The sequence below is a fragment of the Pan troglodytes genome, chromosome 2 (assembly GCF_028858775.2).
Source record: "Pan troglodytes isolate AG18354 chromosome 2, NHGRI_mPanTro3-v2.0_pri, whole genome shotgun sequence".
NCBI classification, from domain to species: Eukaryota; Metazoa; Chordata; class Mammalia; order Primates; family Hominidae; genus Pan; species Pan troglodytes.
In genome coordinates this window covers 175498435-175514306 of record NC_086015.1, presented here as the reverse complement: position 1 = coordinate 175514306, position 15872 = coordinate 175498435, and the positions used below count along the sequence as shown (strand labels likewise).

General features: G+C 38.2%; 1 protein-coding gene across 5 annotated transcripts in view; it reads right to left on the bottom strand.

The window, feature by feature from the left end:
* FNDC3B (fibronectin type III domain containing 3B) overlaps window positions 1-15872 on the bottom strand; it is a 361399-nt gene that overhangs the window by 32261 nt on the left and 313266 nt on the right. For all 5 annotated transcript variants that reach the window (XM_001165324.8, XM_016942296.3, XM_063807331.1 and 2 more), the window contains 2 exons: window positions 15306-15586; window positions 5566-5778 (listed from right to left, as the gene is read on the bottom strand). In XM_001165324.8, coding sequence (XP_001165324.1) covers window positions 5566-5778; window positions 15306-15586 — 494 coding nt within the window. The remainder of the gene's footprint in view (window positions 1-5565; window positions 5779-15305; window positions 15587-15872) is intronic.

Sequence of the window (15872 nt, the reverse complement as noted above, 5' to 3'; positions counted from 1 at the left end):
GCTGCCTCACGTCTGTTTCATTTAATTCGGCAACATGGTCTGACAAATGTAAGCAGGAGTTTGTTCTATAATAGGCATACGCTGAGAAAGCTCACACCTCCTCAGTGCCCATATATTCCAGACTGTTTTTTTTTTTTTTTTTTTTTTGAGTCTGGGTCTCACTCTGTTGCCCAAGCTGTAGTGTAGTGGTGCGATCACAGCTCACTGCAACCTCAAACTCCTAGGTTCAAGGGATCCTCCCACTTCAGCCTCTGGAGTAGCTGGGACCTGGTGTGTGCCTCCATGCCTGGCTAAGTTTTTAAAAATTGTTTTAGAGAAAGGGTCTCACTATGCTGCTCAGGTTCCCGACCATTTTTATTAGTTGCCTAGTGTGTATTCTTTCAGGGTTTCTATATGCAGATTCTTTCTGTCCCTCTCTAATAGCCAACAGGCAGGCTCCCTGTAAACATGACAAAGCAACTCCAATTTTGCTGGCCAAAAGGAAAAGCATCCTGGGCACAAGGGCTGAGTTAATGGAGAGCAAGTGGTAATTATCTGCTCTATTAGATCCCTCTTCCTCCAGCCCAATTTCATGGGAGGCTTGGTTTATAAAACACTGGCTGTCTGACTAAACCTCAACAACAGATTAACCATAAATGCATTCCTGGAATTTACATTCTTCCCGCCTCAGTGCTGTGTAAAATTATCAGGGAACACAGACCCACAGGGGTCAGGACAGGAAGCAGCATCAACTCCGATTCTGTTAGGGCAGCATAACATTTCATTTAACACAGATAAACGCATCTTCAAAGTCATCGGCACAGTGCTACAATCTTAAAATGCACAAGCCGATCCTGTTATTCTAGTGCCTGTATGAGGTTAATGCAGCTTTATGGAAATGTTTACTTTGGAGATATATTTTTCTTGTATAACACGGGAACCAAAGACATTCATATCTTCTGTGCTGGATCTGTTAAGAATAATAGACTTAATCACTCTAAGGCCAAACTAATTTAATTTTTGTTTTGCTGTCTGCTGTCTGTTTTACTGTCTGCTTATTGTTTGATGTTAATTTATCTCCCTCAGCAAGATAAGCTCTCATAGATAGTCCACATACCTCATAAGGCCCAGCACATAGTAGTAATTCAAGAAAAAAAAATCGATGATTGAATGATCATAATCTTATCATTGAAATGAACTTAGTTCTATAAATATGAAGCACTACTTTAAGGCTTGCTTCCTACATAAATATGGATGGGGAATCTTCAGTATCATAAGCCAGAATAAATGGGAAACAAATGTCCTATCCCAGGGGGGTAGAATCCTTTCAACATAGCAAGTCCAGGTGATCTAGAGGAATTCTAGGTTGATTTGCCTTGAGCCAAGGGTTTGGGCAAGATGCTCTTTGGGATCCCTTTTATTTACATGAAACATGCCCACACTTAAGGGGAAAGAAAGCACCAGGTCTGAAAATAACAAAATAGAGACAGTTACTTGGAGAAAGACTCAGGGCACCTTTCTATACTTTGGAGGTTTTGCCTGTAATTTCCATCCTATCTCAAGTCTTCATCACTAGTCTCCATCCCAATGCTCCCCAGGCATGAGGTTACAAGACTGGCATCCTTTAAGACTCACTCAACCTGTCATCTTTTCTAAGAAGCGTTCATTTGATTTTAAGCCTTCCTTAGATGCCATTCTTCAATTTTCCCTCTATACCTTGTGCATGTGTCAATCTTTAGGCCTTCCACATCATAATTTGCTTTAAAGCATCTGTGTTCTACCATTACCCACCAGACTGTGAGTTCCTTAAGGGCAGGGATCTTAGTCATCTTTGTCCATCTAATACTTAAGCAGTGCCTCTATTTGACATATAAAACTCCAATAATTGTAAGTTGAAATCAATTCAACTTATCAGAAACTATGTTTTTTTTTTTTCACCTAAATGGTAGAAGGCTTTGGTACAAACCCTACTTTCTAGAAAATATTTCCCTTTTTACTCAAGAACTAAATAATGTAGACAAAGCTCTCAATGCTTAGCGCTCCTGTAGGCATGCAATAAATCCAAGTTTCCTGGGAGGGAGACTGTAAAAACAACAACAACAATAACAAAACAACAACAATAAAAATGTAAGTATCCTTTAGAATGTTAAAAACATTTTTGGCTGAACATTGCATTTGTAAATCTCTTGGTCATTTCAAATTTTCTGAGAGGTATATAAATAAACATCATAAATCAGTGCATCATAGTTGCAGAACCTGAGGGGTTTTTGGACATTAAGTAGTTACTCTTAAGGGAAGTTAGTATTTTTCTTATTTTCTTATGAATAGCAGAAACTAAAAATATGAAGGAAAAGAGGCAACATGCCCCAATCATTTACAAGGGACACCTTTTCATAAAGGATTTAATTCACAAATACTCTACAAAGATTTGTTGCCTTAAGGTGAAAAGGTGAAAGGATATCAGAGATCGTCTTCTAGTTTAACCCCTTTATTTAATGAATTAAGGAAATTTGGAGAGCAATAGTTTAGTTGCTAAAATCGACTCAACTCTTTAATATGATAATTATGAAGCGCAGATATATTAATTTTCATTTTTCTTCTGTTACGAAATATACTTAAGTGTTAAGAAGAACACTTAAACAGCTGGCTAGGACTCCCATAAAACTCAGACATCAGCAGCTTTCTTTTCAAAGGCCCACAATGCCTGTTTATAAAGTGTTCATGGTAACACTTTAAGGCTGCTTCCTTCATAAATATGGACTGGGACTCTTCAGTATTGTAAGCCAGAATAGATGGGAAACAAATGTCCTATTCTGGGGGAAAAATCCTTTCAACATAAAAGTCCAGGTGATCTAGATGAATTTTAGGTTGTGTTGTCTTGAGCCAAGGGTTCGCACAAGATGCTCTTTGGGATCCCTTTTATTTACATGAAATACGCTCAAACTTAAGGAGAAAAAATATCTTTGAGAGCCTGCAGGTAAGAAAGTAAAGTAAAATAACAAGCCTATCTATGGTTCTCACTTTGGCCACAAGCGGGATATATCATTATTTTGGCCACATGCATAAGAAGAACTTACTGGTGGTTAATGAAATTAACACATATGCTAAAGAGTATGTGCTTTACAACTAGAAGCTCCTCTAGCAACAAGTTCAATGAAAAAGACAGCTGCCCCTTGGGAGGAAGACACTGTTCTTTTCAACTGCAGAAGCCAGGTCCTAAAGAACCTTGAGGAGGCTAGATTGACAAAGGCTATGCTAATAAAAAGTATTATGATGTATCCAACTCAAATTGTTTCTCCTTGATACCCATGTGCCAAGATCCAAAGTTAAAGGCTTGAATTCAAAAGGCCACTCACTACAAGAGTTCAGTTTCAAGACACTGAGGAAGGTCATCTTCAAACTAAAATTAGGCTGTTTTCATTCTATTAAGTCTCAGGAAAATTATTCACAAATAGAATGAGAATTTATTATGCTCTATATTCCCATCACTTTAATAACTTTCTGAGAGCATTGACAAATCTAATTTAAAAAGATAAATTTGGACTCTAGCTCCTGTAATTAAGAAAAATACTGTTCCTAATGCGAAGTTTTCTTAAATTGCCATTTAAATTTAGGCAAGTCATTTATTTGATTAGGCAATCCTTGGGCTTTTTGAGGGGGGAAGAAACAACATGTATTGATTACTAGATTGGGCACTGTTTTTTGTCTGGCATATTTAAATGCCTCATGCCAGCAACCTCATTTGGAAAAGTGCTTGGGGAGCTTTTGTTCTTTGCCCAGGAGCCACCGTGTCATGGAAAACCTTGGATCAGACTACACATTGGTATAGTTCTCCCTATGAGGCACTCGTGGGCTGCTGCCCCACACAGGGCAGGATTGCAGCAAGAGGGGGTGCCCTTGGGGCAGAGCCTTCACTTCCCACATTTCTAAGACGGCAGTGGAGGCAGGGCACGGGGAATTGGGAGGCACTGGCCTTTATCCCAACTCGGCTAGCTACCACTTTCAACAACTTTTCTGTGCTTCACTTTTTTCTAAAACAGCACAACTAGAAGCTATTTTCTAAGGATTTACCACCAATGGAAGCCACAGGTCTGGGAAAAAATGAAAAGACATTTAAAAATTTCATTTCCCCCAATGCTAGTTTTTTTATACATGGATTGTGATTTCTGTTAGTTCACAATTGCTGTTCTTGCCAGCCCTCTCCTGTTGAGTCGTCCCTAGCCAGTAAAATAAAAAGCCCATGAAAACACATCCGAAGGCACATATAGCACAATAAGATGAATGATCTTGTATATCAGTGAATATGAATTTAATCTTTCATGAACCTATCAAAAGCTTTACCTCCCCTGTGTTCTCTTCACTAGAACTAATTTCCAAGAGGATAATCACGTTTTGTTCTGTCATAAAAATTACCAGGTTTGCCAGGTCCTCCAAAGTCAAGCTCAAACGTCACCTCTTTCAAGAAATCTTTCCTGATCTTTTAAACCAGATGGTCTCTGCCTCCTTCAAACTCCCAAAGCACTTTTTTCCTCTGACACTAATGTTCTATGGCCATTTTAAAAATTGATATTATGCTCCTAGAGGTAGGGTCTTATGTGATTTCTAATCTTGGTCTCCACTGAAGGCCTACAGGACTCCACTGTACTGAAATCCATCAAAGTGCTTGACTGCAGAGTAGGGGGTGGAGACTGGGACAGGGTTTTCCGTGTAACTAGAATGGGTTCCATATGTGAAGGAACAGAATAGTATCATGCATAAAAGGAAATAACAGAAATGCTTCTATCCTGACACTGGTTTTGTGCGTCAGTAGGTAAGCAGGGAAGTAGCAGCATTTTAGTTGTTTTGGTTTTATGGTGATCTCCCATTCCCTTTACCTGATTCTCTGATTAGGACTTTTGGTAACAGAACATTCTGTCACCATTAACTTTTGCTTGACATTGGATTATTTCTAAATACAGTTTGGCTGTCTTCTGATCAGACATTTTCAGAGGAAATGAAGTTAGGTTAAACAAATACTACGTGAAAGGCCACATTTGATTTTGACAGCCAAGAATGTTTCCTGGGTATGGAGTTTTATGAAGAATCTCCTATTTGCTCTGGTTAATTTGATATTGCATTGCCCATAGTTACAGAGTACAGTCCCCATCTGTACATCACCCACAGCTATTTCACATTGGTAAACATGTTTGTCCTGATGGTTACTGAATATTTAAAGAGGTAACATCTCTTCCTGGGTCTTATTTCCCTCTGCACTCATGACTAATATAATGCTATTACATAGTGTGAACTTGAATTTGACAATTTTCTTTAGATACTTTCTCTCCATTATCTGGCTTGATGAAAGGAAAAAAAAAGTGCATATTATTATGCTATGTAGGGAAATCAGGATCTTTAGAATGTTTAGAAATTCCAAATGGAGAATAAAGGGAACGACTCCGGGTATAAAACACAGGGCTCAAGTCAAAGGAAGCCTCTGAACAAGAAGGAAGAGGGTCTTAGTGCAAGCAAATAAAAATGTACAATTGAGATTTCATCCCACAAGCCAAAGCTACAGAAGCTTCAGGAGCATCCTCACCCCCACCTCACCTCTTGTTTCTGTCCTCCAGCTGTAGTGTGTACACCATGTCGTCAGCAGCATGTGTCTTGGAGTTACTGTCTCCCCATTTTAGCTTCAGGCTCTGAGGACCAGCAGCAGCACATTCTAGCCTAGGAGGCAAGGGTGGTAATGGCCGAGTTTTTGCTTTAATGAACTGACTAAATGGTCCAGCTCCAATTTCATTTATAGCCTGAATTCTGATCCTAGAGAAAGGAAAAAAAAAAATACAGACAATGCAGGTTAAAGCAGCAGCAATTCTTCATTCGAAATAAACATTGAGCATAGTATTTATTACTTGTCCCTAAAGCAATAACATAGAATGAAGAAAAACAAGTTAAAGTAACTCAAGACAAATAGAAGCACGGGGTTGCTCAGTGGACAGACTATAGTCTCCATTTAAAAAAAAAAAATAGCAAAAAAGCACGGTAGCAAGATATCTCTTAGTTCTTTAATTAAAAAAAATAGGTTTGTTGTCTCAGGGAAGATATCTTAAAGATACGCTTTTATATTTTGTCCTAGCTACCGTTTAGCTACCTCATGGTCAGTTTTGGAAGTAGGTGAGCTATCAAGAGTAAATGAAATGGGGGAACAAATGAGTCTCCTTCAGAGTCAAAAACACAGGACAACTCATCAACAGGACATTTCATGTCTCCCTTTTGCCAGCCTCATCCAACAATCTCTGCAAGTCCTTATCTAGAGCTAAGCATGCAGATATTGTTAGTAATGGGATGGCGTCCAGATGTGCAAAAATCTTAGCTGGATGTTTGCTATGTGTAGCACAGAGTTATGGATAAGAAACATATTACCTTAATCATCCATGAATTTAAAATCGAAGAGTTAAAATGTATATATAAAATGTATTTTAGGCCAGGCGTGGTGGCTTACACCTGTAATTCCAGCGCTTTGAGAAGCCGAGGCAGGAGGATTGCCTGAGTCCAGGAGTTTCAGACCAGGCTGGGCCACCTAGTGAGACTCCATCTCTACAAAAAAATAATTTAGTGGGCATAGTGGCACATGCCTGTGGTCCCAGTACTTGGGAGGTTGTGGTGGGAGAACTGTTTGAGCAACACAAAATGAACTAAAAGAAAATTGGTATTGAGGAGTAGAGGGTTGCTATAAAGATACCTGAAAATGTGGAATTGGCTTTGGAAGTGGGTAATGGGCAGACACTGGAAGAGTCTGGAGGGCTCAGAAGACAGGAAAGTCTGGAACTTCTTAGACACTGATTAAGTGGTCATGACCAAAGCGCTGATGGAAATATGGGCAGTGAAGGCCATGCTGCGGAGGTCTCAGATGGAAATGAGGAACTTTTGGGAACTGGAGCAAAGAACTTGGCTGCATTGTTTCCATGTCCTAGGGCTTTGTGGAAGGCTGAACTTAAGAGTGATAACTTAGGGTATCTGGCAAAATAAATTTCTAAGAGTAAAGTGTTCAAGAGGTGACCTGGCTGCTTCTAACAACCTATGATCAGATATGGGAGCAAAGGAATGACTTAAAGTTAGAACTTTTAATTAAAAGGGAAGCAGAGAGTAACAATTTAGAAAATTTGCAGCCTGGCCATGTGGTAGAGAAGGAAAGAGTACTTTCAGGAGAAGAATCAATGCAGTCTGTAGAGCAACCACTTGCTAGAGAGATTAGCAGGATTAAAAGGGAGCCTGGTACTAATATTCAGGATAATGGGGAAAAGCCCTTAAAGGGCATTTCACAAACCTTGGAGACATGGACCCTCTCCTCCAGAGGCCTAGGAGGACTGAATAATTAAAGGTTTATTGAGGGCTCATTAGAAGCATATGCTGGCACCACACTTTTTGTACAGCCTACAGAACCAAAGGTTTTGTACAGCCTACAGTTTATTATAAGCCAAACAAATCTCTTTTCTTTATACATTAAAAAAATAAAGTGATGTGGAAAGGCAAAGGAACTAAAATAGCTAATGCAAAATTTAAAAATAAGAATAAAGTTTGAAGAATCACACTACCTGATTTTAGGACTTAGTATAAAGCTACAGTAATCAAGAGAGTGTGGTACCAGTGAAGAGAAGAACACCTAGATCAATACAAGAGAATAGAGACTCCAGAAATAGACCTACACAAACGGGGCCAATTGACTTTTGACAAAGGTGCAAAAGCAATCCAATGGAGAAAAGACAGTCTTTTCAACAAATGGTGTTGAAATAAATGGATATCAATAGGAGGAAAATAAACCTCAGCTTCAACCTCACACCTTACACAAAACTTTGCTCAAAAGGGATCACAGATCTAAATGTAGAATATTAAACTTTTAAGAAGAAAACACAGAAGAAAATCTACTACCTAGAATTAAGTAAAGAGTTTTTGGATATGACATGAAAAGCATGATCTTACATAAAAGAAAAAAATAAAAAACTGGATTTCATCAAAATTTGAAACTTTTACACTGCTAAGAGAATGAAAACAACTAGAGACTGGAAGAATGTATGTGCCAATATTATATCTGACAAATGATTTGTAACCAGAATGTATAATGACCTCCCAAAACTCAGTTAAGGAAATAATCCATTAAAAATGGGCGGAAGACTAGAATAGACACTCCACCAAAGAGGGAATACAGATGGCAAATAAGGACACAAAAACATGTTTGACATCATTAGCCATTAGAAAAATGCAAACTAAATTCGCAATGTAATACCATTATGTTAAAAAAGTGCTGGCAGGGATAAGGTACAACTGGAACTCTCCTATTTCACTAGTGATAATGAAAACTGGCATCACCACATAGGAAAACAGTTGCCTTTTGAATATATACTTATTACATGACCCAGCAATCCCAATCCCAGGTATTTATTTACTCTAGAAAAATTAATATTTATGTTCACACAAAAACCTGCACACAAATGTTTACAGCAGCTCTACTTATAATCACCTAAAACTAGATAAATATCTCCTCATAGTTTGGAACGTAGTAAATACTCATCTCTGATAAAGCAGAGCAAAAACTCCATTACAAAGGGCCTTACTTTTCCCAGATTCTATTACACTGGGGCTGCATCAAGTCTTTTGTAGATAAAGCAATATAAGTCTCTCGGTATAACACTGAAAGATTAGAACTCTTCCTTGCCTCCCATATGAGTCTTATAAGATTGCTTTATGGTATTAATAGAAGAGTTTCTTTCTATGATTGGAATGTAACATATTTTTCGGCAACTGGAAATGAAAAATCTTTTTTAAAAGGCAGTCATCATGATGGTAGAAATTACTATCCTCTTTCCCTTCTCAGGAAAAGGAAATTAAGCCGGACATTAAGTTTTAGTCTTTCTTCAACAGTGTAACACATTTCCTCACCTACAAGGTTTATATTAAGGTCCTTCCAGTGTCCAAACCACCATTCCTTCCCTTTACTCTAGGTACAAACATTCCTAGATTCCAGAGGCCAAGATCCTTCCTGCCATCTGCTGGCTCACCTTGTATTCTAGGTGATCCTACCCTTTGCTCTGTGCCACCTGAATAGCTCTTAGCTACTTTAATACACTAAAGAAAATGAGGTAATGAGTTCCTTAATATTGTTGTTCTATTCTATACTCAAGAAAAAAAATGCTAAGAGATTTAAATCACTTATAAGAATTTAAAAATAGTTTAGAAGATACAAGTATCAAGATATAAAAAAAAATTAGATTTGATTTTTGGCTTCTGTTGTAAATTCATTTACTTCCTCAAAGCCTCCCTAGTATTTTGGTAAGTACTAGGTTCTTTATATCTTTAGCTCTAGGGTTCTCTAATCTTTCACTGAGTATCTCCTAGGCATATAATCCTAGCCTTAACACACACCACTGCCACTGCCGCCGCCGCCGCCGCCGCCGCCGCCACCACCACCACCACCACCACCACCAAGAAAACTGTGGTAGCATTTAACACTCTCTAGCAGTGTAGCCTCTTTGGGAATCCTGCTCATCAATTTGGAGACCTTGGGGAAATTATTGAACACTTTTAAGTAACAGCTTCCTTATCGATAAATTGGGGACAGTGACTTTTTTCTGCAATTACAAAGAAGATTACCTAACTAAGATAAGGGATGTAAGAAGCACTTTCCAATTTTTAATATTTTATACTCCACAGTAAAATCAGGAGAGGATTCAAGGCAGCCAAAAGCACTAGCAAACTTTCAAGTGTTAATTTTTGGAGTCATTATCCTGATGACTTCTTTGAGAGTGTCACGCCATCCCAACAGTGCTGGCACAGGGACAGGTCTTCACTGCAGCTGCACTATTACACCACCTCACTTTACAACATGAGTAACTTGGTGATCCCACTTCCTCCAAGTAATGGCCAAGGACTCGGCAACAGCTGAAAGGATGGGCTTCTTTCTAGGCCATCCGCAGCAAGGTGAGAGTGAGACAAAGATCTCAGGAACTGAAGAAAACAACAATGGCAACCATCACTACACACATTGAGAACTTGCTCTGTTCCAGAAAATGCACTACAGAGTGGGAACTACTACTACATCTGCCTTTAGAGATGAGGAGATCAAAGTTAAATGCAGAGAGGTTAAATAACTTGATCTAAATGACAGAGTGACTACTAGGGGTTGAAAGCTAGGTTTGACATCTACAATATCATCTCTGATTTCTATGCTGACCCCATAAGGTAGGAGCTACTTTGTCTGCTTTACAACTGAAGAAACTGCAGCTCAGCTAGGTCATGTCAGACACATGTTAGATCCAGGCGTGAGCAGAACTCCCTTTAGGTGCAAAGGCCTGTGTGTCTGGCACACCATACTCTTATATCGTAACAGGGGCCAAATATGGCTACAAATCCTACCAAATGACCATTTTTAATTCAAACCACACTTTCAGTTCAACAATGACCGTCTGCCAAGGAAGCAGGCATTTAGAAGAGTCAACAAGTTTACTTCACATTATTTAAACAGCATCTGGCCCTGAAATCAACTACCGAGATTCTAAAATACTCAATTCAACCTATCCTACATTTTTACAAAAACACATTTTGTTTCAGCAAAAATACATGAACATTTACGTGTACAGCTGATGCACTGAACTAACATTAATTATTTCTAATGATGATGTAACATTCAAAATTGAAAAAAAAAACTGAGGAACTGATAAAATGGAATGAAATGATGTCTTGTTGCATTCTGGGGAAAATATTAAGGCCTCTGAGCACAGGAGGCTGAGACAGCTGAATGAGGACTAAGGCAGTTACTGTTTGTTTTGGTTTAGGGTGAAAAACACACTATGGGAAAATAATTTCCTAATTCCAGTGAAAGGTGACATTGGACTAATGGGCAAAACAAACATTAACCTGAGGAACCACTCCAAGAATTCACCTCAGAAAATAAAAACTAAACTTTAAGTTTTATTAATTAGAGTCTATCCAAAACCCAAACTTGAGAAGTTTTCTCTTTAGCTCAAGTAACATGCTAATCTTGAAACTTAGATAAAATCTGCAGGTCTCTTTGTTTTGTTTAATTTGCATTATGTCAGTTTAAAAAATCTTCAGCTCTGCAAATTAAGTACGAGGGAAGTAGCATTTTCCTTTCCAATTTGGAGAAGTAATGTAATCCCAAGCAAATTCTTCTTGGCTAGGCTGATGTGAAAAATCTCTTCATGTTTCCAGGAGTCTGCAATATCCATCAATATACTAATATTACTGATTAAACAAATCAAATAAATCAAAGAACCACATTCTTTATAAATTTTGATTAAAAATCCACTATTAAAGGACCACATTTTACATGCAAATACACTCCTGCTTTAGAAGATCATAGCCTTCTACAATGCACTTTATATATATACATATACATAATCAAATTTCTACTACAAAATATATTAAAAGAAGAATGACTTTCGAAACAAACCATCCTTAGCTGGGAAGACTTCCCTCATCAGGACTGGCCATCTCAGAGCTCAGGATGTCAAGAGTGTGGGTGTGAGGGAGACTGAGAGGGCCGGCAGGTAAAGGGCTAGGGTAGGAGAGGCCTGAGAAGCAAAAGATGGGCTGGCTTTTACAACACCCCTGCCCTAGATTATCATCTAATTAAGAAAAACATGAAAGAAGACAATAATCATCAGAAAATGTCTTAAGTACGAAATAATAGCAAACAACGAAAATCCCTTTTGGTGGGGAAAAGATGGGCTCAGAGTAAAGTTATTCATAGAAGGCTTCCTGGAGGAGGAGTCGGAACTGTCCTCCCACCAAGCTCCTGCTCCTGAAAGCTCCTTTGACACCAATGCCACCATTCCAGCTCCAGGCACTGAGACTTGCTCTTCTCATACCCTGCTCTGGAGGCAAAAAAACCTTGAAGGATAAGGTTTCTACAGATAAGATCTCTACCTATAATCTGGTCACAACCCATCTTTGAGTTCATTTCTTCCCTACCAAACATTAACAACAGATTTTCTGATAATTTATTTACTATGTGTCAGGCCCCATACTAGGTACCTGACCTCTTATCAAAATACCCAACAACTCTGTTAAGTAGTGAAAATTATTATCCCCTTTTTAATGGTCAGGAAACTGAGGCACAGAGAGCTTAAATAACTTCCCAAAGTTTGCAGAGACAATAAATGAAGGATAGGATTGAAGTCAAGGCTGTCTGACTCGTCTGCTACCACTGAACTACTCAGAACTTGTCTCCTAGTAAAGCCCATCTCACCTTGTTATGACAAAATGATTTATGATTCACTTCTTGGCAGCCTAACATAGTGCTTACCATATAGTAAGGGCTCAATACATGTTATTTTTAAGCCTTTTTTACTTAGCAAAAGGAGTACAAATGAGCAAAACAAACAAATCTACTTTAAGTTTTGGTTGCCTGCCAGCTCAGTATGAGTCAGGCATATAATAAGGTTGTTTAAAAAAAAGTAATCTCAGGCAACCTCACTAACTGCTCAGTGTGGAGAACAAGGAAGGCAATAGTCCTGGTCTGCTCTGAGCCAGCCAACCAGACCATTCCTGGAGGTCTGGGCACTGCACGTCAGCGAGGCCACCAAAAACCTGAAAACATTTAAAGAAGAGGATGGAGGCAGTTATAGAAAACCTATGCTAATGAAGACAGTGTAAATGATGGTGGGATGGTTAAATAAGAAACAGCTGACATTATAACGTAATGCTGTTTAGGCCCCCTCTGGGGCCAATTGCGGTCTACAGGTGTAGGGCTCAAACACCTGTATTTTGAAAAGGTTCTCCAGGCAACTCTTACATACACTGACATTTAAGTATCACTGCTCTAGGGCCAAGGTTTTCAAGTTTCATAAGCATCAAAATCTCCTGAAAGGCTAATTAAAGCACCAAGTGCTAGGCCCCACCCCTAGATTTTCTAATTAAGTAGGTTTGGGGTGGAGCCTGATAATTTGCATTTTATCGAGTTCCCAGGTGATGCTAATGCTGTTGGTCCAGGGACCACACTTTGAGAATCACTGCTGTTGAGGAAGTTCTAAGGTCAGCAGTTGATTTTAGATATAGAGAGGTTTATCCACAAATAGAATGGACTGCCTGGTGAGTGGAAGCTAGAACCACTGCCCCTGTCACTGAAGATGCTCAAGCCAAGGACTGGGAAGGGGTGACACCAGGTGACCTGATTACCCTCTTATCTTGCCAAATCTATGACTACTTGGCTGGAAGCACACAGAGCAAAGTTAGGTTTTCATTTTTAATAATACTGTTTTCCTTCAAACTAAAGGACAAATTCAATTTCTAACTCAATTATAAACTTAAAGGAATGCCTTTAAAAGTAGTATTGTAATTCTAGTGAAATTTCTACAGAGTGTGTCAGCAAGCCAATGGGTAGTTTGCTATAATAGTACCCATGGAGAAATGACCAATCCATTGAAGAAGCTTTTTTGCATTAGTACATTTACTAGAGAGGTGTACAACCCTGTCCTGGCAACACAGAGAAAGAATAAGCTTGGTATGAGAACAATATGTAACTGCTGAAGGCTTTAAAAAAAAAAAAAAAGAAAATCAAACAAAAGAAACAAGTCTTTTATCCAAGCTCCATGGTCTGCTTAAAATGTTTCATTCCACATGTTTTTATCTAGAACATCATGATCTGTTCATTCATATTTTAACCAATTTATAGGACAGAAAAAAGGTGAAATAAAAGTTGATTGGGCCAAAATTATACCTTTGGTTCCTTGAAATACTCATTTTGTATTTCACTATAATTATTGCAACTATGTTTTTGAAACATAAAACAAGACTGTGGGTTGACCAGAGTTCTATTAATACTATACAGTATACCCAATTGTGTACTATAGAAACTAAAATTCCTAAAGCTATAAACCAGTTGGTCTTAAGTATGAATTATTATTATTATTATTATTTATTGTTTATATTTCTTTATTGAAAAAATACTCATTTACTGATACGGGCATACCAATATCTTAGTTATAAACATTAGCAAGCAAAAATATTAATTGAACTTGGTCCCTAATATTTAGTTTATGATTTCATGATATAAAATATAAAATGTACTATTATTAAATGATAAATACTGACTCATAAAATGTAATTCAGATTTAGTGAACAATGGATTAAAATTGGAAGCAATTTAAATATGATAATTCATATTTGAAATTTTTTTCTATTTGTATATAAACAGAAATGGGTATGTAAAACTGTCCTACATGTTAACCAGAAATAAACTACTATAGAATGATATTGAACATACTTTGAATTTTTAAGGTTTTGATTGATTTTCCTTCATCTGGTAGCCTATTCATTATTTTGAAAAATCAGCCTCTACTTCAAGATGTAAAAGAAAAAGCAAGTATGAATTATTTTTACCTCAAGTATGTAATGTCCAGTTTATAATTTATTGATTGGCCAGCAAAGACTATCTAAAGTTTTTTTTTTTTCCCCAAGATCAAACATTTGCCTTTTCTAAAGTTATTCAATTTCCATCTGTCTAAAATGGTATCTTCAAAGCTATCTTATAAGGAAAAGGTGGCATTCTCCCAATGTGAGTTTCTTTTCACATTCAGCTCAATATACTAGCCTTGGCATATTGATACTGAATTAAATTATTTATGCTGCATTCATAAAATACTTTTTAGATAGGGTCTTGAGGTTTTACTATCCAAATCTAAGCTCACCTTTCCATAGTTCCTACACTACTAAACCATTTCATCTTCTCCATAACAGAACTATCCTCTGAGGTGCTTTCTGGTACGTGGAAGATATTTTTGATAATTTCAACGGTTACCTGGCATTTAATTAGTAAACAATGATTCTCAACATGTGTTCCCTCAGTTGAACCCCTGAGCTCCAGATATTTTTTTAGAAGTCTTTAAACAACTATAGGTTGTTTAATAAAAGTCAACGTATCTCCAATGCCATCCTTTTAGAAATCTTAAAAGTTTTACCATCATTTAAGCCACTGTTAAGGTCGGCACAATTTCTGGAAGAAGCCAAATTCTTGGGCTAACATATTGCCAAAGCCCTTTTATAATTTCTGACTTGAATGTTCAGAGGACTGACTTGAGGATTTGAGTCCACTCTGGGGTAGAGACGGTGCAGGTTAGAGTGGACACAAAACCGTCCAGTGAGTCCCTGAACCAGTGTGGCTTTTTCACAGGTCTTCTGGCCTGAGGGATCAAGGTGAGACAATACCCTGGACATCTGGGCTCTTAGAAACAGCTGGGAGATGACATCCACTTGGTCATTTTCCCCGAGAGGTTTACTTAGATCCCCAAGTGCTGATGTGCTGATGCAGATTTCTACTCCCTTGCACTCACCGGTAGGTGGTTTCTGGAAGGAGATCTTTCATAACATGCATGGTGGTGTTGCCCACGGTAATGCTAGTGTCTCCTAGATCAATGGTGTAAGCAAGGATTTCAGATCCGTTATTGCACGGCTCTTCCCAGTTCAGTACAAGGCACGCAGAAGGTGAATCAGGGTAGGCATCAAGGGGCTCCTCCTCCAGGACACAGAGAGTGGAGACGGGGTCAGGGGCAGACGCTGGCGTCTGGCAAAGGACAAGTTCACTGTACGGCCCTGCCCCTGCTTGATTGAAGGCCTACAAAACAGAACAGCAAGACAAAGGCCATATTACACCATTAGCACATTTTGATGCCTCTGAGTTAGCTGCCATTAAATAAATCTAAAGTAGTACACATTTCCACATATGCCGGTAGAAATAAATCCTAGAAAATGTCTACTATCTGATGACCACCTTCCAAAGAATGCTAACCACATTTTTTCCATTATTAAAGCAAAATATGGCCACCATCGTTTCTTATGACAAATAATTTAAAAATAATATTTTATATTTGCATGACCTATTTCAGTTTATACATCATCTT